The sequence below is a fragment of the Podarcis tiliguerta genome, assembly GCF_965153285.1.
Source record: "Podarcis tiliguerta genome assembly, chromosome: 3".
NCBI lineage: Eukaryota > Metazoa > Chordata > Lepidosauria > Squamata > Lacertidae > Podarcis > Podarcis tiliguerta.
In genome coordinates this window covers 57168206-57195619 of record NC_139536.1, presented here as the reverse complement: position 1 = coordinate 57195619, position 27414 = coordinate 57168206, and the positions used below count along the sequence as shown (strand labels likewise).

Below are 27414 nucleotides of genomic sequence, written 5' to 3'. Positions count from 1 at the left end.
ATAAGGTTAAGGTCACACAGAGAGAAACACCTGAGTATATAGCAATGCAATTATTTACTACAGTCATGGGAGCTATAAACAGGGCCATTCCAAAATACATAAAAGATTTGAGACATGGGCACAAATTTGCATAAAAATTGCACATACTTATATATCTGTGTATATGCAAATTTGGAATTTAAATGTCACAGACAGCAAGCCACCTAGTTTCCCATTCAAATTACCTCAGTTAAAATTTTCAGTTAATTTGCAGCCACACCAGTTCACCCCAATCAGCTCATCTTCAATTCATCTACTCCCAGTTAGCTTCCCTACAAAATCTGCTCCACGTCAATTCAATTCTTCCTTAGTTACCCCATTCATTAACCACAAATACATCTAGAAGACACCATCCTCTATTAGGTGGCTGAAATAAGGAGGAACTGCTGAACACCTACTTTGCCTCTGTCTTCGCCCAAAAGGAAAGCAGCCCCCAATGATGTAAGGAGGGAGCTGCAGCCCCAGACAGGAAAAGAGGTGGCAAGGGAACACCAAGCTACTTTAAAAGAATTCAAATCTCCAGGGCCTGATGAGCTGCACCCAAGGGTACTAAAGGATCTTGGATGTCAGCTCAGAATCTTTGAGAATTCTTGGAGAACAGGTGGGGTCTCTGCAGACAGAAGGTGGGCAAATGTTGTCCCCATCTTCAAAGGGGGTGGGGAGAGACCCAGGTAACTGCCAACCAGTGAGTATGACATTGATACCAGAAAATGTCTTAGAACAGATAATTTAGCAGTTAGTCTGTAAGCACTTAGAAAAGGATGCTGTGATTACTAAGACCCGGCATTGGTTTCTCAAAAACAAGTCATGCCAGATGAATCTCATTTCTTTTTTTGATGTAGTTACAAGCTTGGTGGATCAGGGAATGCTGTGGACATAGTCTATCTTGATTTCAGTAATGCTTTTGCGAGGAAGGTAGTAAAATGTGGGCTGGATGAGGTAACTTGTTAGGTGGATTTGTAGCTGGTTGACTGACCAAACCCAAAGAGTATTCATTAATAGTCGCCTCATCATCCTAGAAAAAAATGACAAGTGGGGTGCCACAGGATTCTGTCCTGGACCTGTTGTTATTCAATGTCTTTATAAATGACTTGGGTGAAGGAATTGAGGGGATGCTAATCAAATTTGCAGATGACACCAAACTGGGAGTGGTAGCTAATGCCACAGAAACAGAATCAGGATTCAAAATGACCTTAACAGGTTGGAGAACTGAGCCCAGATGAATTTCAATAGGCACAGATGTAAGGTTCTGCACTTAGTTAGGAAGAACCAGATGCACAAATACAGGATGGGGAACACCTGGCTCACTAGTAGTACATGTGAGAAGGATCTAGGGATCTTGGTGGGCCAGAAGCTAAACATGAGTCAACTGTGTGTTGCAGCAGGAAAAAGCTAACACTATTCTAGGCTGCATCAACAAAAGTAGTGTCCAGATCAAGGGAAATAACAGTACCACTCTATTCTGCTTTGGTCAAACAACACTTGAAATATTGTGTCCAGTTCTGGGAGCCACAATTTAAGAAGGCTATTGACAAGCTGGAACATGTGCAAAGGAGGGCAACCAAGATGATCAAGGGTCTTGAAACCAAGCTTCAAGAGGAGCGGTTGAAGGAGTTGGGTATGTTTAGCCTGGAAAAGAGGAGACGGAGAGGAGATATGATAGCCATCTTCAAATATCTCAAGGGCTGCCACATGAAAGAGGGAGTAAGCTTGTTTTCCCCTGCTCTGGAGGGTAGGACTTGAACCAAGGATTCAAGTTAAAAGAAAGGAGTTTCCGACTAAACATTAGGAAGAACTTTCCGACAGCTGAGCAGTTTGACAGTGGAACAGACTCCCTTGGGAGGTTGTGGACTCTCCTTCATCGGAGGTTTTTAAGCAGAGTTTGGATAGCCATCTGTCATGTATGATCTAGCTGAATTTCCTGTATTGCAGAGGGTTGGACTAAATGGCCCTTGTGGTCATCTCCAACGCTCCAACTCTATTATTCTATTGTTTGAAATTAACCTATTTCCCCAAATTAATACACTACCCAGTAACCTAGATCACCCTCCTCCAAATTCATTACCCATCTGGAAGTACTCAGGGCACATAAATAGACTCCAGGTCCAGGGGCGGACTTTGGTTTTTCAGGTTTCAGTGCTGCCCTGTGCAATGTCATAATTCGGCACCCTACTGCCTCTCACCTTCCATTCTGCTTAATTCACTACATTATAGTTGTGACACCCTGTGGCGCCCCCTCAGCTCTGCACCCAGTGCAGTGGAACCAGTTGCACTGCCCTCTATCTACCTCTGCTAAGTCCAACCCTAGCAACTCCCTTGACCAGAAACTACTACAAAGAGAAGCAGGATTCTGCCCAGTGGTAGTACTAGAAAAAAATGGGAGCACAGAAACGGCAGAGTATATTTCTAAGTGGGTGGGGAAGAAAAATAAGAGCATATGTTAAAGACAGGAGTTCAGAAATCAGGGGCTAGAGGGGGCAAGTTCCTTGTTTGTGGGGGTACTTACCTCTCTGCACCCCCACGGAGCAACCTATGAGTCTGCTATAATAAAATGAGCAATAAAAATGCAAATTAAAATACCCGTTTCAGATTTATAAGTCACAACAATTCCAGCAGTGCCATGCAGTTGTTCTTTTAAGTAAATAAAGTATACGGTATTCTAACCCTGCTCACATTAATTTTGTTGGATGATCAAGAGGCTTTTGTTCTGTTTTTCCTCTCTTGGGTTATTGCCTTGGCAGATTCTGTTATATAATTTTTATTTCTCCCCCTGTAACCTGTTTGAAAGTTTCTGTTCTGTTTTCATTCTTAAAATCTGTTTGAAGTTTTCTGAACTATTTTCATTCTCAGTGCATGTTTGCTCTCTAAACTTTCAGTTTATGGGATTTATTCTTCCGAACACATATAAATAACTGAGTTAGCCTGAATTCTGCAGGCCAGTACACCCAGGAAGCAAAACCAAACATCATTTTCCATTTCTTAACTCATGTCTGAATTGCTCTCCTGCAGCTCACAACTCTGCATGGATCCTTGAAGCTATCTGACCTCATTCTGCTCTTTCAGTTCACCTCCCCTCACCAGTTATTCCTCTTTTCCGCTGTCCATGTGACCTTCCATTGTTTGAAGGTGATTAATTCATTTGTTCTGCCTCAGTTAGCTGGAATAACTCTCTTCTGCCAGTCATTTCTCCCTTATAATATTGCTTCCCACCCCCTCCACCTCTGCCACAGAGAAATCCAATGGCCCAGCTTCACAAGCAGGCAGCTGACACTGGTATAAACCAGCATTGGGATTCTTTGAACTTCTGACAGAAAAACTGAAAAGAAAATGGTGCATAATGTAACAACCAGGACAGCTCCTCCTCCAGCAACCATGGCAACAACACCAATGAGCCTATCCTAGAACATATCAACGGCATATGAAAGAAACTGCAAAGTCAGAATGCCATGTTCCATTGCAATGGTGGGGAGAAAGACAGGCAACGTTTGAGGGATCTCAATTATTATTACTATTTTATTATTTATTAAACTTGTATACCAACCTTCATCCGAGGATCACAACACAAAAATACAAAATGAGAACACAAAATACATAATAAAACAAACACAAACCAATAACTCCCCTCCCACAAACACGTTTAAAAGGCCATATAATGTGAATCAGCCAAAGGCCTGGTTACAGAGAAACATTTTCGCCTGGTGCCTAAAGATACATAATGAAGGCCCCAGGTGAGCCTCCCTGGGGAGAGCATTCCACAAATGGGTGCCACCACAGAAAAGGCCTGTTGCCATATGTCCAGATTTCCCCAGACATATCAGGAATACTGCAGTCGGCAGCAGCGTCTGGGCAGAAATTGGGAAAATATCTGGGAAAATCTGCACATACGGCAATGCCATGTATAACATGTCGCAGTAATCTAACCTGGAGGTTACCAGATCATAAGACAATGTAAGTTAGGCTATCCCTGTTCAGAAAGCGGCACAGCTGGGCCTTGTGAAACACCCAGGTGTGGTGAGAGGGAGTCATTCTGGCAGTGGCAGAAGTGGTGGGATGGGTGGAGCACAGTGGGAAATAGGGCAGGAGGAAGCACATACCTGTTTTGATGGCGGAAGAAGCAGAACATCATGTACTGACATAAGGAGCCAGGGCGACTTCTGTCAATCAGAGATGTCCCGATAAAATCAAAGCAAGCCCTAGTTGTTCAGCAGCTGAACAATGGCCAAACTGATTTCCCTTTCAGCAGCTGCTTTTGTACACTACGCCTTCACAAAAGATTATCTAGGTCAGACTGCTGTGCATTTATTTGTGCAATATCAGATATATATCTATATGTACACACACACACACAATCCCATTGTTCTCAGTCAGTGAGTAATTTGGTGGAATCTTGCTGTGAGTTTCATTATTATTCAGCAACAGATAAACATGACTTGGGATGGGGGGAGAGAGAAATCACAATGACGCAACTTCACAGTGCTAGACTTAATGCAAATAAGCTGGTGCCAGCCCTTAGAAAATATCCTTGGCTGTGTTTATAGCTTTTCGGCAGGTCACCTAAATCAGTATTGCTGGTTTTTAATGTTTCCCTTCCTTTCTACATTCACAGTCCTAATCCCTAATAATGCTTCACAAATCAGAAGCTTTATCATATAATCCTTCTTTACTTAAATCTGCTCTTCGGTCTTAATGAATGAAACACCTTGGGTTGCTTCTTCTCATGTTGTGTTTTTGAACACCAGGAGTTTTCTTGAACATCATTCCCAGGCTCTAATGTGCAAAACATATTAGAGAAAGGGCTGTAGCTTTTCAATGGTAGATCATTTGCTTTGTGTGTTGAGGACCCGCCACCCGCATGGAGATAAGAAAGACACAAGAACACATGTATTTGGGTTAATGGGCTAAATAAGGCCACAACTTTATTGGTTACAGCATGTGAGAGGTATTGGCTTAGGCATTGGATCAGACAACTATATATGACAGCATCCCATTCAGCGGGGGGTCAATCGAGGGTTAACAGCTAATGGGAGGAGCTTGTTGATGCAAATAGAACTGAAAGCTTCCCAAGAAGCGATGGCCACAACCTGCCCTCCAACACACTGCACAAATTCCAATGCCTAACCGCCAATACCCAAAAAGTTGTGATGATTTGCTATGAGGTAGGTGAGAACCAAGAGGCTGGTGCCAATTTGCCAAATGGATAAAATTCCTACCAGGCTCCCTGGGCAACCAAGGCAACCAACCGAAGTCCATAGCAAGGTCAAAAACACAGAACTGACCTAAAAGGAGGGAGGGTGGGAGATCCAAAGGAAGCAGGAAGCTGAATGGGGCCCCAGCGTCACCGCGCCACATAAGCGTGGCTAAATCCTGCCCACAGCGAGCCCTATTGGCTGTCTGTTGGGCTTGGCGCGGCAGCTAAGGGAAGGCTGACACAGGGGGCTGAATACGCCCCCCTACTGATGCCTGTTCCCTCACACAACTCCTCCCCTCTGGGAGGAGGAGAGGTCTTGCAAGAAGAAAAGCCTGTGTTTCATTTGTAGGTCTGGAAAAGGTTGGTCCTAAAACGCAAGAGAGCTGCTGCCAGTCGGTGTAGACATATTGAGGTAGATGAGCCAGGAGTTGTACTCAGCAGCTTCGGATATTCTTATAATAGGGAGATTGCGAGTGCTAACATGCATAGTCCCCATGCTGTGTCCACCTCATGCTGTTTTGGTGGGGTACATACATGAGTCTTTATGTAATATGCCCATACTGAGTGCAATAAGTTCCAATCTGTTAATCAGTTCCCTCTTGAGGTTTGAGCCGTGCTATTCCAGTCAGCAAATTTGTTCTTTTAGTTGGGGTATGCTTTTATGTCTGAATCTCTTCTCTGTGTGTAAATTTTTTGCCTGCAATTAATTCTTTTGATGATGCTTTTGAATGGATGACCTGTTTCAGCTCTGCCTTCCTCATTGTCACTAGAAAAAAAAAAACTCCCTTTGAAATTAGAGTAATGGATTAATTCTCATTTTAGGAGTTTTCTACCTCCCACCCTTTTGTCTCTCAAAAATGTATTAGCACCTTTGTGCCAGACTTCCAAGAGGAGCCATACAAAGACATTAGTTTCAAAAATTTGCTCATCTTTCGGACATAGCATAAACAGGTTTTTGTGTGGTAATGGCTAATGAGCCAATCAGTAGAGCATATTTCAAATTAGTTTTTTTAATGGATAAGTACTAGATCTAGACGTATTATGTAATTATGCTACTGGGGAGGCATCAGTACTTTGAGACAATTACTTTGTATTGTCCGTGGGCTCTGTCATTTGCATTTTTAGTGCTAGCTAAATTTATTTTTGCCACAGATTTGTAGAGTTGGCAGGGTTCACAAAGGTTATTTAGTCCAAACCCCTGCAATGCAGGAATCTTTTTGCCCAAGGTAGAGTTCAAACACACAACCCTGAGATTTAATGCTTTAATGACTGAACTATCCGTCATACCTAAGAAAAATATTTGTGTTTCTCTAGATGTGCCAGAATGTGGATTGATAACCAACTATGGTTAGGCACTTTTAACTGATATCAGTGGTAGAGAGTTGTAAGAATATGCTTAACTCTTCATTGCAATAACTGGGATTTAAGACTGTTTCAATTTGGCTGGCTCATCCCCACAATTTACATTAATACACTGGGACAAACTCATTTTTTTTGCAGTGCAAGAGGTGGAGGAAATAGAAGTAGCAACCACCATCTGTTGCAAATGATTCAAGCTACTGTAATAAATTTGACCATATATGGAGAGTATTATGCTGCACAAGAATAATCAGAAATACACTTACTCTTGTTTTCTAATGGTCACATAATAAACAAGGGTTTACCCTGTGTATGCAGCAGGGGGGGTACTTTCATCAAGAGTACAGCATGAGCAAAATGGGTTGAATCATCTCTGCATACTATGGTCCTGATCCCAACTGGCTCTGCCCTATGACGCTGCTATTTAACTTCAAAAAACTAATTGCATTAATTGCATTCATGGATTTAACATCAGATATAATTTGGAACTGAAGAGCAGCTCTATAGACTTCTGGGAGGTAAAGATGGTCTATAATAAAATTGTGTTTTAAAAGATAAAAGCATTCACAACACTCACAACAACACCTACACCCACCCACATAGATACATATGCACAAACACACAATTTCCAATTTACTCAAAAACTAAGCATGAACTATAAAGGACAGATTATTTTGTTTAAGTTTTTTCATACTTTCCATCAACAACCAATAATGGCTTCTATCCGGGACCATATATTTGTCTAGTTGAATTATATTTATGTTTACCAGTGTGGCTGTTCGTATATTATTATTGGATTTACTCCGTGTAAGCGAATCATCTTTGTACTAAGCAAATGACAGGGGAATCTGCTGCATCAAAGGGCACTGTCACAAAATGAAATTCTGTTCTGTGGTCTCTCCAAGATGAGTTTTTTGTGTGCGTGCTGGCCTAACAAACAGCAAACATGAGCCAAACTGTGAATAGATAGGGAATATGGGCTGATGCCAACTCCACAAAAATAATGAAGTATATTTGTCTATCATTGTGAGTGTGTTACCTGTTTGGAAAATACACATGGCATAAATTAGCTCTAAACTGGGCTGAAATAGCATACAGAAGGCAAATAACCATACAGAAGGAACTTTAAATATACTGAAAACAATGGTAGGATAAATCATTAAAATCCAACAGGGTGATGAGGAGAACAAATGCATCAAAAGCACAAGTTTTATTTACCAGCAGTAATAGTGCAGTTTCAATTATTTAATGACATGTTGGCACAAAAATAAAATAGAAATAAAACATCAGACCACCACACAAAATAAAATAATTAAAACAAATTTCACTCCTTTCCTTACATGCAAGAGAATGGGAATGAAAAGTAAATACTGGCAGAGCAATGCAATAGTTTGCTTTTGAAGGTGACTACAATGCTTAAATTCTATCAACACTGGGGGAAAAAGCTGAGACAGAGCAACTTACAACAGTCTTGTAATGAAGGCTCAGTATTGTTCAGTAATGAAAGCAAAGGTAATAACAGCCCAGTGTGGTTATAACCATGTTGGTGATAGCTGTGCTGAGACTGAGAGCATGGCTTATCAACAACAAGGTCTCTGCCTTTAAATAAATGGGGAACAAAGAATGCTGGGATGGGACTTTTCCGTTAACCAGTGTGCATGTTAACGATGGATGCTGGCGGAAAATCCTGGTATTTTAATGTATTCTGTTACTTGCATACAAGACGAACTGAAAAGGTCACACACACAAAAGAAAGGAACAGAATGTTGCAACAAACCAGTTTTTGAAGTGAAAGAACAGAAAATCTAGATGGAAATGTAGAAGTGGCAGAACAGAACACAGGGGAGAGAAATGCCATGAAATAATTTCACAATGGAACATAGGAAATTCACCAACTCCTAGTGAAAACAATGTTGGCATTAGATTCAGATGGAATTTGAGTCAAGAGAATTAGGTGTTAGCTTTCCCAAGCTGTTGTAAAAGAAAAATAAATATACAAAAGTTACATAACTTACATTTTTATTGGATGCATAGGGTGCACTAGAAGATATGTTTAGAAACAAAGAAAAGCAAAGTAGGATGCTATAGATAAGCTTGCCACTGTGCCACATATCATTTTATATGGCTTTTGGTGGAGGTGTAAGTGTGGCTCAATACTACTGCCAGATGCAACTGTCAATTTTAGGAGCCTGCAGTGATCCACTTTCTTTTCTCTTTTACTTTTCTGTCTTTCCCTATAATTTCCTTGTATTTTTCTTTCTTTCAATCTCATCCCTTTCCTTTCTCTGATTAAGCTCTCCACACCCATTACTGACCTCACACACGAAGAGCCATAGCCACTGTTGTTCCAAACCAGCAAATGTCATCATCAGAAAACTGTTTTGCCATGCAGACTAGCCCTATAAGAGACTAGTGAGTGTGAGGGGTGGGATCCTGCAGGATTTGAAATATACTAAGTGGATTAGAACTTAAGCTTTAAAAGTTTATTTTTTATTTATTTTACTTTTTACTTAATTATTGATAAACCACATTATACATGCTTAATACACAAAAATATAAGATAATGATCCAAACATAAATGCAAATGATCAAATAAAGATATAAAGGAGACATTCCTGAGGACCTTAAGAAATCATTTCCAACAATATTCCTGGCTTCTCTATCCTCTGGTTTTTCTTCAGATCATATAAATATATTGCTTTTAAAAATCAGTTAAAATCTAAAAACATTATACACATCATAAGATAAAGGTTTGCCCGTACATTAGAAACAAATATGCCAATGCAGACAAGAGTAATACCCCCGCTTTTTATTTTTCTTTAAAATTTTATTTCACTACAACTTCTATTTTCCAAAGACTGTGCTAAAGGCTCCCTTTGATATGACCAAATAATCCAAATTGCCCAGGTGTGGGGGAAATGATTTTTTAGTTTGTAACAGCTTGTGTTCCGATCCATTCTGACTTCTTTCTATCCCAAGTGTTTCTCTTTTAATTCTTTGCATCATTCACCCATGCCTGATATTGTATAAGAATCTTATGTATGGGTATCCAATGACTAGGAAGTTTAGAGGAATTTTGCCCTGATCCAGCTAGGGGACATACATGCTTATCTTTAGCTGGATGATGTAACTAAATGCACAATCAAGTTCTAAACTTGCAGCTCCTCTATTGGTCCAGCTGCCAGGGCTCTGTATGTGGAGTCCTGTTACAAAATCTACAGTGGTGTTTGTGGAGGAAAGGAGGAAAGATGGATTTAATTCCAGCGGCTTCCCCTCCCCAAACAGCTAATCAATGTGCCAAGCAGCTAATCAATGTGATTACACCTTTTCCAACAAAGCTGCACAATCATAGCCCTGACTGCTGCACACACATTCAGCTGAATCAAAGCCATTTTGCTTAATTGTTTCAGAGAGAAAGAAAAAGCAACATATGAAAGATAAGACTCAGAAGACTTCTTCACCGTTATCACCATCATCCCACCGTTTCCTCAGGCAGTGATTCTGTTTTTGGAGCCAGTTTCACAATTCCTCAAATGCTTGGGTTTGGCAACACTTCTAGCGACGTTCTCTTTTTCTTGCTAAGGCTTGCATGAGGAGCGAAGAGGTCCAAATTTCTGAAAGAAATCCTCCTCGGCACGCACCAGAGCTTCTTCATCGATGTAGACAGCTGCTCTCCTGGAGGCCACAAAATACTGCACTTTCCTCAAGTTCCATCCTAGCACATATTTTAACCAGCCGCAGACTGCAGCTGTGGACCTGCCAACGCCTGCATTGCAATGAACATAGACATTGTGCCCGTTCTCCAGTAGCCCGTGGAGAAGACAGACAGCCTGAGGCAACATTTGGACTCTACCTAGAATTAGAAACAGGACAACTGTCAAATGCATGACAACCCCACACTCACAAGTTAGAAACACTGGTAGCGGTTTGTGTTGTGCCTTAGTTCTAGGTATGGTCATATTTAGCTTGTGAGGATTTTCACTGGTGAAACATGATTGCTCTTTTACCTTTGTGAACTGTAATAAAATAACTGCTTTACAGTGAGAGGTCAGAGACTAGCAGAAACAGCAATTGATCAGGAGTTCTTCAGCCTGTGTGTCCTCAGTCTGATCCCTATCTAGGACTCTGACCACAGTTCACATAAGTTGCTTAATGCTACTGACACTAGTGACCCTTAAAGGTTTAGTTGAGTGTGTCGTCTAAACCTGAGTTTGTGGGTAAGCTTTCTCTTTGCTAACCATGAGTTGTAGCCAACCTTATTCTCAGGTACAGTATAGCCTTCCTGAGTACAATTCTATGTATAAGAAAAGACAGGGCATGAAGGGCTAAAAGTAAAGTCTAAGTCGGACAAAAGACACAGGTAAAGAAAGAGAAACAGAGACCTCAAAAACTGATTATATATAATGAGTGTGTTCACCCCAATGCAGAGGCAATGTTTTGCCTACACAAACAGGTTTTGGTATGCAGCTGTACTGCTGTGGGATATGATAGGTCACTGTGTGCAGGAACAAGCATCCAGCAACTGCCCTTCTGTATTTTGCCCCCATATTTTGCCAATGCTGCTCCATAACCAAATACTTCCTTGTTTTCCATACTTCCACTTAACATATAATGCAATGGTCTTCTAAGAAGGCTATAAGTAGAGAGATTTTCTCATTCCCTTTGTCCTGTTTTCCAGGATGATCCTTTAATAAAAGATTCAGCCCAACTAATAAGGATGAAGAAATCTAATTCCCTCTGCCAACGAGAAAATGGGAAGAAAAATGTCAAGTAAGGAAGAGGGCAAAAAACCTTTATAGCACCCACTCCTTGAAATGGCCAGCGTAACTTGACACTGCCCTTTGGCAACTGCCTGGAGGTTGGTTCTAATGATGTGGAGAAGACCAAACTGTTCCTTTTGAATTGGGAAAATAATGTGTTCACAAGAGGTAATAATGGACTACTTTTTGTTGTGACTGTAACTCAAGAACATATGAAAACTGCACATACTAAAAAAAAAAAAAGACAATAACCAGACTTTGAAGTCATTTCATAAAGGCCACCACCCACTGTAGGTGGCTTTTACCTGATGTGGAGGGATAAGGATGGGTGGGTGGGTGGGATTAGAGTTGATGACTCTTCATTCGCTTTTGCCTTCTTGCTTCTCGTACAAGAGTGACTACTACCCTGTGCACTTCAACTATCCCAAGCACTCAGGTTAACAATAAATATTAAAAATTGTCTTACATCCCAACTATGATCTCCAACATGGTATTTTGTTAAGGGTGTTGGAAACTGTAGATCTGAGAGGTACTCTACAGTTCCCATGATTCTTTTTTTTTGGGGGGGGGTGCTTTAAATTGGCTTTAGATGGTTTTCATGCAGTTTTAATCTCCAGGTAAGAGCTGGCCTTTTTCAGGGCAAGTTTGGGGCACATTGAATTTGAAGTGATCCTCCTGCAAGGTTTATTTCTTTTGTTGGCTCTTGTTCTTTTGCTTACTGCTGGCTAATTTAATTTTATTAATTCTTGCTATTAAGTTGTAGTTGTAGTTACGGTTTTCATTGTGTATTTTTTCATCTTTCGTCGCTAGGCACTTTGCAAGTCCTTTTGGTTCAAAAAGGCAGGGCACAAATATTGTAATAGGTAGTAAATAAATTGAAAAATGTTCAAGCACTGTGACTTGGAACAACACAAACATGAAGACCATTATGGAAGTATATTGATTTTGCCTAGAAGCTATTCCTGGAACATTAAAAACAAAAGTGTAATTGTCTTCATCACAAAGTAATTTGAAATTCATGAGGGGTAGCGATCTAGTGTGTTGCATCAGAAGCAAAAGATTTTTGTGACATGAACTTTTGTGGGGAGCAGAATGCTTCCGATGCATTAAAGTCACTCTGAGTGACCAGTATCAAATGTGATTCTTTGACTTTTTTGGCACATCTAGTTCCTGGGGCAAAGGGTAATATTTGATGTGAGGAGGGATGGGTGAATATTTCCGTTTCAGTTTCTCTGGTACTTATTTTTCTAATTTTAAGTTCAGGTTTCCACATTCCCGCATCAACTTGCAAACCTTTTTTAAAAAAAGAAATCATCCTGAAAACTCACCAGCATTGTAGTGTGACTTTCTCCTAATATACACATTTTTGCATGCATTTTTGCAAAGCAATTTCCCCTAATATAATGCATTTTGGAATATTATTTTCCACTGATATATTACTCTAATATATACATTCTTGTACACATTACTTGGCTGGAAAACTTTATTGCAAAATTCAGAGAAGTATAAATTTTGAAGGGTGTCTCTGTTTTGCTTCATATTAGATAGATTTGCATTAAATGTGAAATGAATACAGTGGTACCTCGCAAGACGGTACCACTATGGGAAACCATCAATACACATTGGTGCTTCGCAAGATGAAAAAACTCGTAGAACGAAAAAAACCCGCAGAACGAATTAATTTCGTCTTGCGAGGCACCACTGTACTTTCCCCTTCCACATCCCTAGATGGGGGAAAGTATGTGCTACCTTTGAGATCAATCGTGATGGTGTACTTTTTTATATATGTGGGAAAACTTCAGATTATGAAATAAATCCCTGTATATTTTGAGTACTACTGATAAAAGCAACTTTTAATTTATTGGGTATATATGATTGCTTATCTTCATTATCATCATCATCATATTATTAATCTCAGTAATAAGGATAGAGCTTTCTTTCAGGTACTGTTGAACATCAAGCGTATTCAGCGTATTTCAAGATTGCTCAATGCAGTTAAGAGCAAGCACAATTTAAACAAGTTTTTTATATATGAGAGCTGCTTGCTAAATCCATAGAACACTCTGATCTCTATCTCTAGGCATATGGTGTGCCATGGCAGCAAATTGCCTGGAAGATAACAGCAAGTAATTTGTGAAGCCGTGTGAAAGCTGATGCTAACCTTTCACACAATGCATATCTTTTCCTGAATGTTTTTCTTCTTCTTCAAGTTATTCTAACTCATGGCAGAATGTGAATATTACCTTCAGTACTCATGTCTGGTGTTGGCATCCAGACATAAGCAAGGCCTTCTTCTTTATACAGCTTCATGAGAACTTCTGGACTCATAGGTTCAGAATAGCGATTACATCCCCAGGAATTCTGAACAACGTCCCATTCAGTCTGGAAGTTCATTACAGCTGTAATGCCCAACTCTCGTTTTAGCTTTACGGTCACATGCTCCACTTGTCGAGGGCAACTTCCTAACCATATATTTGGCAAAATTCTGAAAAGAAAAAAAAAGACTTTCTATAAACCGGTAACATGATAAAAATACATAGAAAGGACAGATGGGTTTATGGCTGCAATGGCAGGACACCTATGCCGCCTGTACAGCTGGGGTAGCTAACCACTTTTGGCTCAAGATCTGCACTGACAGCCAGCCAAAGTATGAATAGCTGAAGTGTACATGGCCCACACCGTCACTTGCTGGGCAGAGAAGGAATGGCGGAGACTGCCTCCTCAGCCTGACCCTCCCAGAGAAGAAGACAGTTCAGAATTACAACAAGGGTTTGAGGGAAGTCACAGCTCAGAAGCAGATGAGCACAAAAGCTGGGAAATAATGGGAGAGGAGGAGGAGGAAGAGGAGGAGGAAGCACCAGGAGGGCAACAGCTGACAGACGCAGTGTCTTTAGAAAGCATTCCAGACCCCACCCCTCTCCCAGAACCTGGCAAGCCTTGAAAGTAGGAGAGCAAAGGGCTCAGCAGCAAAAGGCCCTCAGTGCCACCCGTAGGGGAGATGGTGACAAATGAGGAAGTGGGAGAAAAAGGGGGCAGAGAGTCACTCGGGACAACACCATTATTCTAAGAGGCTGCATCCCAAGCCTCTCTCTGTAAATATTGAATAAAAAAGCAGGTGGTAAGAACTTTTCCTTGTCTTATCCATTCCCGGCAACCTGCCGTGGGAGTTGTTTCTCTGCCGCCTGACACTTCCACACTACATGCTCATTACATGCTCATACAGACATTCACTCAGGCTGGCAGACTCATACACACATTCAGGCAGGTAGACACACAAATCGAGACAGTGCTGGTGGGGAAAAGGAAGCCGTTGCTCTCCACAGACATCTCACCGGTGTGGCAAGTCACATTCTGCCTGCACAGAGTTTGGAATGGGGTAACTTACACCAGCATGCCTTATGACAGTGGAATTGACCCCAGCTTTTTACAGTTAGGATTGGCTTGTGAGCCTGCAATAGAATTAGTTTGGATATTATAAAGCAGTGTCCCATTGATTATCATTTGTGCTCCATTAACACTAACAGTATTCTAGCAGCCATTCATGCAGAAGGAAAACAGTGTTCTTGACATCAAGAGCTAACAGCTTTAGAAACTCTCAAAGAAAGTCTTTCTACATTTGCAGCAGAAAAGCCTTTTATATGGATAATTGATGTGAGCACTACAATATGACATACTTGTTAAACAAGCAAAGCTGTCATGAGGACTGCCAGCATAAGTTATAACAGCAATTTTTACCATTCTGTTTTTACAAAATCTGCCTTAAAGAGTTGGTTCATTTGACTGTGCTTTAATGAGAGAAGTTTAATTCCTCCATTAAATTTATCTCTCTAGAATGTGTGGGCTCTGCTTCCACATAGTTGTGACAATCGTATTAAATACTGAATATTCTCCCTCTATAAGGTATAGTAAAACAGACTGTGCTCAGTTGAAATATTGATTGTACCAACCCAGTATCAAGATAACTGTAGCTCAAGTAATAAATCAATCAAATACCTGGTGGAAGTTATGAAACATGCCATTGTTTGCAATGTTTGTTGTTGTTGTTTTAAGCCTTCAGTAAGACCTTCCTTTTACATATAAATCATTGGGGTCAACAATACCTCACTACATTATTTACTTATTTTTACATTGCATCACACTTTTCCTCCCAAAGAGCTCAAAGTGGCATAAACAATTCTCCCCCTATTTGTTTGTTTATTTTATACTGAAAAGTAAAATCAAGCATAGAAGAAAACCATCACATAAAACAGATGGAAAATATTGAAGCAGAGACAAAGAGGGACCATAGATTTCAGTAATACATTCCAGACTTTTGATACAATAGAAATTATAACAAATATACATAAATAAAAACACCACTGATATGGTTAACCCTTATATTCCAAGGAGATGAGCTTCATTTTCAGTTTGTAAAGCTCTACACATCTTCCTGTTTTACTGTATTATCCACAGCCATTTATAGATCGGGGTAGGGTGAAATTGGTTATGTTCTGCATTATTAACGTAAACAATAAAATCTTATCAAATAGAAAGAAAATTGACCTTACCTGTTTGTCTCATGGCTTTTAGTTCATATGGTCATTTTTAAAGGGCTGATTCCCTACATTTGTGTACCGAGAAGAAATATCTGTTCTGGCTAGATTCCTCCAAAATCAGGCTGTTCTGGCTCCCCCTCCCAGTGTGGTGTAGTGGTTAAGAGCGGTAGACTCCTAATCTGGTGAACCGGGTTCGCTTCCCTGCTCCTCCACATGCAGCTGCTGGGTGACCTTGGGCCAGTCACACTTCTTTGAAGTCTCTCAGCCTCACTCACCTCACAGAGTGTTTGTTGTGGGGGAGGAAGGGAAAGGAGATGGTTAGCCGCTTTGAGACTCCTTCGGGTAGTGATAAGGCAGGATATCAAATCCAAACTACTCTTCTTCTTCTTCTTCTTCTTATTGTCACAGCAACCCTGTGAAGTAGGTTAGGCTGAGAGACAATGACTGTCCCATGGTCATCTAGAGAGCTTCATGGCTGAGTGGGGATTTGATCCCTGGTCTCCCAGATCCTAGTCCAACACTCTAACCACTACAGTATGATCTCTATAATGTACAAAACGCTACACAAATGGTATGGGGGGGGGGTTCTAACTGACCTCAGAGTTTTTAATCACAAAAAGTGTTTTCAAAACTTATTTGATTGAAAGTTGGCATTAAGTCTGGCAACCTGGTGAAGTGAGGGTGCAGGCTACTTACAAACATTTGTAGATTCGACTGGGGTCTCAGTGATCTCCCCCACCAAAAGCTGAATTAGTAGGTTTTGTGGCCAATTAATGGGTGGGGAGGTTCACAAGGAACATTCTAATTTTGGAAAAAAATGTTTAAACAATTCAGGTTTGTAAAGGCATTTTAGAAACCTGTAGGGTACCATATGTCCATATGTTCATTTTTTTTCCTCAGTACTGTTGAGGAATGCGGTAGAGTTGACCTCAAATGCCATGATAGTAAAAACATTGGTGTATGTGTGCCTCATGGTAATTTTCACCTCAGCATGGCAGAGACCTACCTGGAATATGGAGTTGTGAAAGAGTGACACAAAGGTTTATTTTTTCAGTGCTGTTGGGGTGTATTTGACCACACTTGTTGATGGAGGGTGAAATTGTATATTTTAACCAGAGGGCCATGGAAAACCAACATTCATATGATGTCTAACCCTTGTTTGTTATTTTCTTGTTTCTAGAAGTGTAGATCCCAAATCAAGCAGAAGAAATAAAGGCATTTTCACCCTCGTGGCATCTGTTCCTGTCCCCTGAGCCTCATATGAAATCCAAAAACTGACGTGGGAACAAGCTTCATGCACCAGACATTTAAAATTAAGTTCAGATGCTATCTATAGTCCATTTGGTCATCTCAAGCCTACAGTGTCCCAATGGCTCCCGACAACTTGGCTTTCTCTTATGTGTTCTTGAGAAGCTGTTTGAGTAGCAACTATCGTTTTCTATAGTCGACAAAGTAACAGGGCAATGCAAAGCTTAACCTTGAGTTAGAATCAGAACACTAAGGAGCAGTATATCCATTATAGAGACAAGGAAAAGAAAAACAAACTGTGAATGACTCACACTTCTAATTTCCCTCCTTGCGGTATAACATGAGCAGTGGGACTTAGGGATTTATCCTCTGATAAGATTCACAAGCCCCAAATAACTACTGGAGCTTAGAGCTCTCACAGTGAATGAGATCTTCAAGTCCCACTTTCCATATAATAGGGGACGTGAGAAAGTGTGCGGGGCAAAGAAGCACAAATAGTTGGTGTTCTTTTCCACCTCTGTATAATACAGAAGTAAGTTCTGTCAAATGTGGACAGGACAAGAGGCCTACAAAAACGAGTCATGCATATCAGAGCAAGTCAGGCCAACAGAGGGTAAAGGATGGTAAAACTGTCTGGACCTGAAGTGCAGCTGAGAATATTATCTACCCATTGTGACTCATGCCTCCTCTTATATTGATTGAAAATGGTCAAAGAAGCCTGCCCCAAAGCCAGTGATACCCCTAGGAGATAGAAGGGTAAGTTGCCATTTGAGCCTGAGTGCCCACAAGGTTATTACGTAAAGAGGTGGAAGGAACATTCTTTCATATGTGGTGGACTTGTAAAAGGGTAAAAGAGTATTGGGGAATGATCCATAATGAACTGAAAAAAAGTACTTGAAAGTACTTCCCTCCCAAAACCAGAATCCTTTCTGTTGGGGATAATTCAGACTGAAATTCCCAGGTGTCAAAAAAAGGTTATTTATGCATGCTACTACTGCGGCCCGTGTTTTGTTAGCCAAAAATTGAAAATGAGCGAAGTCCCAACAAAAGAAGAATGGCAATTTAAGTTGACAGAATACAGTGGTACCTCGGGTTAAGAATTTAATTCGTTCTGGAGGTCTGTTCTTAACCTGAAACTGTTCTTAACCTGAGGTACCACTTTAGCTAATGGGGCCTCCCGCTGCTGCTGTGCGTTTTCTGTTCTCATCCTGAAGTAAAGTTCTTAACCCGAGGTACTACTTCTGGGTTAGCGGCATTTGTAACCTGAAGTGTCTGTAATCTGAAGCGTCTGTAACCCGAGGTACCACTATATGTACAACTCGCAGACTTAACATATAGAATAAGAGAACAGGAAGAACATGCGTTTAAAGAAGATTAGAAAATGTTTACTGAATACATGGGAAATAATTGTGTACAGCTGAAAACTCTAGCAGCATTGATAAATTCAACAGTGTAAACGAATTTTGATGGATGCAACAATGGAATACTGAATGGTATAGTTTTTGTAAAATATGCAGGGATTAATGATATGTAAAATGAACCATGGAAAGAGAAGGGAAGTCATTGATATCTTAAGAATGCAACATGAGTATTTTAAATTGTAAAACAGGAAACTTAATAAAATTATATACCCAAAAACAAAACTATCTTACAAGGATTTCCACTGACCTAGCATTCTCATGTAAGGACCTGACAGCAAATTCTTCAGCATGAATCTAGACTCATTTTTTCTAGATTTTTCTCTAATCTTGGGTTTTTGTGTATTTTGTGTGGGGAGGTTGATAAAAAACCAGTATGGAGGAGGATATCTCTTCCCCTCAAGACTAAGGAATAGGCCAGGTTCTGGAAGTCTGTTGCGATTTGAAAATTGAGCCAAAAAGAGCAGAGGAAACATGGGATCCTGGGAAGTCACTTTTACAGAGTGTTTCTTCTGTCAGAAGATTTTAATTAGTTTAAAGATGCCAAAGCACCAAATGCTTGGATGACTCCCTTCCCACCTTTGTAGATTCTTAATTAAATTTGACAATTCACTCTAGATATAGCTGAAGCCACACATTCTTTTCATTTAATCAATACACACGTGAATCATCTTCTCACCCAAGGAGATGTTGTGAGCCTAGAGCTGTAAAAGATCTTTGCTGTTTTGACACTATTCTGCACTGCACACCGCCACTCTGAAGCACTAAAAAATCAGCAGCCTCATAAAACTTGCTTCTAGTCTCATGAGCAACCCATCCCTGTCCAGAAGCCTTGTAAAAAGCAGCCCCATGTAAGCAGACTTTAAGTGATGCATTTAACTTGCTTGCATCTATAATGAGGCACTATGTGGCCATCACCTATGGTTAAAAGCTAAATGCTTGCCAGAATTAAGCTACTTTGCAGAAGAAATTGGTAATAAAGTCACTCACCAGCCATTAAAGTTGTTTATACTGCTGATTTTGATTAGATGAAAGCCAATGTATTCTTTTCAAAAGCACAGCAATGAAGTCCTACTTAAACTCTGCTAAGTTGTCAAGAGAAACAGTTCACTCTACTTGACCAGTCATGTGCTGACTCAATCTCTTTGAAAGCTGCTTCACACGCTAGATGGCAGATGTTCTTCCAGAGGGTCTGGCATATGTCCAAAGGGTGAACTTTACCAGTCTGATCATATGCAGCATCAGGTATGCCTGAGTCCAGTGATTTGAATGGGCACACTAACACTGCATAGGATTTGGCTATGTTACATTTGAAGATAGCTTATTAATGCACAATGGACGCATCAGGGAGCAGTGTCTAATTTTGGATTCCTGGTCCATGCACTCTTTTTTAGATTCTCATTTTGCTTTCCGAGCTTCTGCTGCTCACTGGTACAATAGTGCTCTGCCCCTTGCAGTGTTGAGCTCCCTGAAGGGAAGGAAGAGTGGTCTGGCACATTTGTTCAAAGGCGAAATTGAAAGAGGTGAGATAAAATCAGGTCCAAATTCCAAAGGGCAGTCCAGGCAGGTCAGAGGGAGAAGCAGGCAGCAGAGGGGCAAGGAGCAAAGAGAAACTTGCAGGGTTTGGGAGCAAGCAGGAAAAGGCAAGGTCAAAGTGATCAAGTCTGCATTTGATAAAAGCATACTTCATTTTATATGGTATGGGATAGGAAAAGATAGTGACTAATCATAGAGGAGTAAACCAAGATAAAGAAATGGTAAGGCCAGGCCTTAGATCCCAGCAAACTTATGGATTTCAACAAGAGATGTAACCATTCTGGTGGCTGGAAGGCACATGATTCACTATTCACCAATCAGCATGTTATTCAAAATGGAAAGTCTCCATTTGCTTATCACCTGTTCTTAATTTATTGTACACAAGCTTTTTATTGAAAAGAAAATCTAGCTTTTACCTTTGTGTATGGTGTCATTTAACTTCATACTTCTGTGCCACTACCTCACAAGCGTTTTGTGCACAATAACAGTAGCTCATTAGCTATAAAGACAGCAAAGACTAAGATACCTTGCAGGATATCTTTGGGAAAAGAAAATGCTAAGGAGTAAACCCTATACAAATCCAGAATGGAGTCCCTGAGACAGTTGGATGGCGCCTTGCATGCCTTCTTCTGGCAACTCCTCCAGCCAAGCTGATGCCAATTGTATTGATCTGCTTTCCTTTGGACCACACCAGCAGGCCAAGGGGAGAGTGCTGTCATCTGGGCAGCCCAGGACAGCCATACAAACCCCCAGGCTTGTGCCCTGGAGAGCTCACTTTGGTGAAACAACTTGGGAAGTTCATTTTTCATCTAAATTGTATAATTAGGAGGAGAAGAATTTTGTATTTATAATTTCTTTCTTATTTGCTACCGAAGCTGTACATTTTAAGGCAATTCTACTCCAGGGCTTTTATATGGCAGAAATGAAATAGACTACAATACATTTTCTATGCTCGTTTCCCTCTTTTTTCATTATTTGTGGCACACTGGTGAAAAGTAATTAAGAACGGGCAAATTTTCTTCTTAGATGTTATTTAGTCTACTTATCTGAGATCCTCACAAGGGAACAGACTTGGCAACTAAAAGGAGGCAGGCACCTTTTTATCACTGTTTAACACCACATTATATAGTGATATACAACATGTTTGAAACCATGGAATAATAAGTGTTATGCCACCTGCTTATGAAACTATTCATGCTGAATTTAAGAGTCTGGTTTTCTGACCTACAAGGTGAATAGTGCATTATATTTGCTACAACAGGCAGAAAAATTATTAAGCTGTCCGCCAAGACCCTTAGCAATTGCCAGGTAGCCCGTGGAAGGGAGTTTAGAAAATCCCAGATGGAGCAGCATGAGTGATAATGGGTAGTTAATTGGTCCATTCATTATAATAAAAGGACAATTCACTGATGGAATCCTGTCATTGTTCATTCAGGGATGGGGAACTTGTAGTCCTCCAGTTGTTGCTGGACTCCAATTTCTTCAGCCACAGCCAGCATGGCGAATTGTCAGGAATGATGGGAGATGTGGTCTAAAAACACCTGGAGGGCCACAGGTTCCTTATTCCTTATATAGACTAAAGTGCAATCCTATACCCACTTACCTGGAAGTAAGCCTCGCTGAGCTCAATGAGACTTACTTCTGATATGTAGAAGATTGTGCTGCATAAGTCAGCTTGCTTCAGTTACAGAAAGGGGGGGGGAATCCCCGACATCAAGAACTGATTTGCAGAGTAGTTTAAACCACTGAGCCTCTTGGGTTTGCCGATTGGAAGGTCAGCGGTTCAAATCCCTGTGACGGGGTGAGCTCCTGTTGCTCGTTCCCAGCTGCTGCCAACCTAGCAGTTCGAAAGCACGCCCCCCCAAAAAAGTGCAAGTAGATAAATAGGTATCACGGTGTTTCCGTGCACTGCTCTGGTTTTGGTGTTCCGTTGAACCAGAAGCAGCTTAGTCATGATGGCCACATGACCTTGAAAAACTGTCCGCAGACAAACGCCAGCTCCCTTGGCCTGTAAAGTGAGATGAGCGCCGCAACCCCAGAGTCATCTGCAACTGGACATAACTGTCAGGGGTCCTTTACCTTTACCTTTTTATACATTATGTAGCAAGTTACCAGTAAAAATAAGCAATATTTTCCTAGCATCTTGAAAACTTGGGGTGCTAATAGTCTCCCCCACAATACCTTTATTCCTATCTTTCCAGTAAAGAGGAAATGAAATCCATATTTCAAACAGGTTGGCAAACTGACAGAGCTCAATTTTTTTATCGTGGTTCACAGAGATTTGAACAACATTTTTAACTGTTATAGGAGCTGTACATCTAGCCCCCTGAGTATCACAATAAAATCTCCCGCTGCATAGCATTAAAGTGGGGAAATGGGAGATTTTTCAAATGAGCCTCTTAAGTACTCTCTCTACAAGCACAGCCACAATTCAACTGTTTGGAATTTTGTTTTCTGCAGAAACAAAAGGTCTCTTGGGGGGAAAAACTGCAATGATTCAGTAATGTTTGTTTACTTTTAAAAATAAGAAATGTTATAAAAACTAAGCAATAGGCGAGGAATATGCAAGTTTTCTTCTGATAAACCATATATAGGCTTCTGAGCTAAAATATGAAAGTTGTAGATAAGCCTGAAACAATATACAGTCCAAAGACACAATAAGGTTGCATCGGTAGGATTCTGGAATCCATGAGGATTTGAACTTATGTTCTCTTATGATATATGAGGAGGCAGGGGGAAAGAGTCCCTGTGCTCTCACTGGGCCTGTGGGGTGCTAAAGTATTGTCCAGAGCAGAGAGGAAGGAGAAAGTACATTTATTTACTTAGTTCAGAATAAATACACTCAAGGAATACTCAAGTGGTGTACAGGCACTACAGGCATATGCCTCTGGATTCACATGTAACTGCAGCAATCTCAGGGCCAGCTAGGGAGGGGGAAGAAATTCAGATTGCACTTAAAGGTGAACCCACCTAATTCACATGTTCTGAAACACAGCCATCCTTCGAAAATTCAATGACTTTTGCAACACAATTGTCCAGCTAAGCGATGTGTACAAAAACACATATATTGGGGTGAGTGTGCATTAAAATTCGCATGTCTGAGAAAACAACATACAAAAATGTGTATATTAGGGGACACAGCTAACCTAGAGTCTCAGCTGCAAAGCACCCCACTGGGGTGCCAAAAGAAGTCCAAAGTGTGGATAAGTGATGATGAGCTTGGCCTATGAGGTTTTGTAGCCAGTAACCAAGATTAAAAGGCTTTATCTATCAGCAGAAACAAATGAGTAAAGTTGGAAGAACAGTCACTGTAACTGGAAGACTGTTGGGAAGAGAAAGTGTAATGTGAGAAGGATGATTGGCTGCCTACCCTGGCTTGGACAAGTGTCTGCAGACTGGATTCATGGGTGAGGGAAAATAAACTATTATAGGTCTGTTTGCCCTAAACAAACCCCAGACAATATTTAATGAGTGGAATCAGTGAAGATTGGGAAGCATGTCTGACTTTATCTGAGATCCTATGCAGTAGAAGCAATAGGGATGATGAAGGGGAACATTTGTTACCCATAGCGAGACATCTAGATGAAACAAAAATACTGTAACAAGCCAAGCTTTCAAGCCCTGGAACCATGGAAGGCAGATGGGTTCAGAGAGATGGAGGACAATTTGTATTTCATACAGTATTTTAGATACATACATATATAGAGAGAGGGGGGGAGGCATATATATATATATATGGGACGCGGGTGGCGCTGTGGGTAAAAGCCTCAGCGCCTAGGGCTTGCCGATCGAAAGGTCGGCGGTTCGAATCCCTGCGGCGGGGTGCGCTCCCGTTGTTCGGTCCCAGCGCCTGCCAACCTAGCAGTTCGAAAGCACTCCCAGGTGCAAGTAGATAAATAGGGACCGCTTACCAGCGGGAAGGTAAACGGCGTTTCCGTGTGCGGCTCTGGCTCGCCAGAGCAGCGATGTCACACTGGCCACGTGACCCGGAAGTGTCTCCGGACAGTGCTGGCCCCCGGCCTCTTAAGTGAGATGGGCGCACAACCCTAGAGTCTGTCAAGACTGGCCCGTACGGGCAGGGGTACCTTTACCTTTACCTATATATATATATATATATATGCATTAAAGTTGTACTCCTGTATACACTTGTTTGTGAGTATAGTGCTTGGCTCAGTTTCCATAGGATCAGGCTGCCAATTGGAGTATTTTTAAGACAACGGCTTACACAGTAATAACAGAAAACTTAGGGTGACATTACTTGACATTGCTTTGCTCTTTTTTTCTTTTTTTGCTGCTCAGTTACTTACGTGGGATATTTAAATGATAAATGGTGCACTAAATATATTTAACTTTCCTGAGCTATTTGAGGTCCAATGCTATTTGGTCTGAAATCAATGGCAGAATTCCCACTGACTTCAAAAGGGACAGGTTAAACCCATTAGCATGCATTAAAAGCAACTCAAGTCTTGTTTCCCTGTTTTAAATGAGAGCCTGTATCTAGACTCTCTTTAAAACTTACAATACAATCAATGACTTTGGCTCTGTAGCTCATTATTTTTTAGCCTTGTTACTAATGCAGTTGCTATTGAACTTCTAGGGAAAGAGAAGGGGAATTGGGCCTCAGAATTTAGTTCCAAAGGTAGAAATCCCAATAGATGCCATAGCTCTGTTCTTAATTAATTATTTAACCACAGGGCATCTTTTCAGCTTTCTACTCAAATGGCACAGCTCACTGAATTCCAGTTAAAAGTCGTCACTTTCTCCACCATAGTTCATGCTATAATTTAGCAATAAAAAATCACTCCAGGGTGACACTTAGCACACAGGTTATTTTTCTTTAAACAGCTGAATGGGTTTCTTGCTTCCCTTTCATACTTAGTTCTCATATACATATATACATATACATATATATATATATATATATATATATATATATATATATATATTCCAAACAAAGCATTTTTCTTTTAAGAGTTATTTTAATAATTATCTGTTGACTTTACCTTTATTAACGATGATTAGAAGTTTTAATGGCCTTTATGAAACAATTAATTTTGTTACAGCAAGGCAAAGAGTCAAAGCTAACATAGCCACTACCACAATACTTGCTGCAATTGTTCTTATAAAATACTTATCAAAAAGATATAAAAAAAAATCCAATGCATTTTGAGTATAAGACTCTTCCATCTAGGGTAAGTAATAAAGCAATCTTGAAAACTACTTATACCTGACTTCAAGGTGGCATTTCAAGTTAAGCTCATTATCCATTCCCAAATGTTATATTTGAGGCACTGCAGTACCACACTGCACATATTCATGCCTAAATGGTTGACAGCTAGGCCTGAATGTGGGTCTATGTGCTGACAAGGCAACAAGCATTAGAGGGATGTTGCCATCAGTTCTTGGGACCTGACTACATTTGTAGTGTGGTGGGGATCTGGAAGATCAGACATTATCCAAAGCTTGAATCTGAGTTGCAAACTACAAACTATCATACTGACCAGTTTATTTTCAATTATTACAGCAATATTACAATTACACTGCACTTGATCCAGCAAGGGAAAACTATGTGCTGAAGAAAGGTTACATGCACATAGCCAGCATGGATGTGTATCTGCACGGTTATACTCAGCCGGTCACTTTCAACACTATTATTTTTTTAATGTATGACTAGAGCTGGACGCGGGTGGCGCTGTGGGTTAAACCACAGAGTCTAGGACTTGCCGATCAGTAGGTCGGCGGTTCGATTCCCTGTGACGGGGTGAGCTCCTGTTGCTGGGTCCCTGCTCCTGCCAACCTAGCAGTTTGAAAGCACGTCAAAGTGCAAGTAGATAAATAGGTACCGCTCCGGCGGGAAGGTAAACGGTGTTTCCGTGCGCTGCTCTGGTTCGCCAGAAGCGGCTTAGTCATGCTGGCCACATGACCCGGAAGCTGTACGCCGGCTCGCTCGGCCAATAAAGCGACCCCAGAGTCGGTCACGACTGGACCTAATGGTCAGGGGTCCCTTTACCTTAGAGCTGGATCAAGGCTGTTGGATTGGGTAAGGGATAAGAGGAGATGGGCGGAGGAAGGGGGTGTGGTGGGGGCGGGCTTGCCTGGGTGTTACCACTGGGGGGGGTGACAAAATGCCAAGCGACACTCACCTCGGGTCCTGCAGCGCGCCCGCTTCACACGTCTCTCCTGCGAGTGACAAGGTGGCTTGGGTGCCCACAGGCTCTGTGCTGTCCAAACGGTCCGCCCACCCCCACCCCCAGCTGTAGGGCAGCTGAGTGAGAGGAGGCAGGCAGACTCCTTGGAGGCCCCACGGAGCATCCTGCCCCAGCTCACCCCGCCCCCCAGGCAGGTTGCCCCACCCCTGGGCGCAGGGCACGTGCGGCGCCCAATCGGCTTGCTCCGCTCCTGTATGAACCCCAACTTTTAAAGAGCATATTTGGAAAAATCTAGATCACTTCAAAAAGTCACATTGTAATACATCTCAGTTTGAATGTTTTGCCTTTCCAAGGCTGGCTCCTTTGGGGCAAATCACAACTTTCCCCTTATATATCACATCTTCAAATGCACATACACCCAGTGCTTTTCCTTTCACACATGAGGTTTCTTTTTAAGATTACTTATTTATAATTACATTTATACCCCACCTTTCGTCCAAGGAGTTCAAGAATAGGGGAAGCATGCTTAAAGAGCCAACCTTGGCATCTGGTGCTCTCACATAGCTCTATCCCATTTGCTTCATGTTGGCCAGCCTCAGCCTTACAAGGGAAGCCAGCTGCACTTACAGTATGGCAGTTCTGTGGCTTTGTTTAAAAGAACCAAACTTGCTTATCTCCAAGTGTCACGCTCCTGGCACTGTACCTGTCTACCAGTCTTACACCTACTGCTGCCCAGCTTCCTGACCCAGCATCTGGCTTCATTCTCAGCTGCCAGCTTCTGGCTCTGCTCATCGCAGTTTGACTGTGAATTCCTTATCTCATCTCTTTGTTTTCCATGTTTATTCTCTTCGCCATTCAACACCTGGCATCTGTTATTACCGCTATTAGTCAAGATGTTGAAATTGGAGATTAGCTACCTATCTGCAGATGTTGTAGAATGCTATTGAGAATCTTGTTTACTGGACAATAACTATTTTAGTTCTAGAGGGCAGACAGGACAATGCTTTGCTACTTCAAATAAAGACGACAGCAGCTGGTGTTAAAAATAAGCATCCCGTGTCATAATCAGATTGTCATTTGACACAATGTCAGATGTTTCTAAAATTATGTAAGTTAAGTTGACTGGCAGTTTTTCACATTAGCTGATTCCAATAATTGATCTTCCAAGTGGTATCAGTAAAG

At 41.2% G+C, this 27414-nt stretch overlaps 1 protein-coding gene across 3 annotated transcripts in view; it reads right to left on the bottom strand.

Annotated features, from left to right (window-relative positions):
* Nucleotides 1-9054: 9054 nt before the first annotated feature.
* EPM2A (EPM2A glucan phosphatase, laforin) overlaps nucleotides 9055-27414 on the bottom strand; it is a 51901-nt gene continuing 33541 nt past the window's right edge. For all 3 annotated transcript variants that reach the window (XM_083435095.1, XM_083435094.1, XM_083435093.1), the window contains exons 3-4: nucleotides 13590-13831; nucleotides 9055-10439 (exon numbers count right to left, since the gene is read on the bottom strand). In XM_083435095.1, coding sequence (XP_083291221.1) covers nucleotides 10165-10439; nucleotides 13590-13831 — 517 coding nt within the window. In that variant the 3' untranslated portion in view covers nucleotides 9055-10164. The remainder of the gene's footprint in view (nucleotides 10440-13589; nucleotides 13832-27414) is intronic.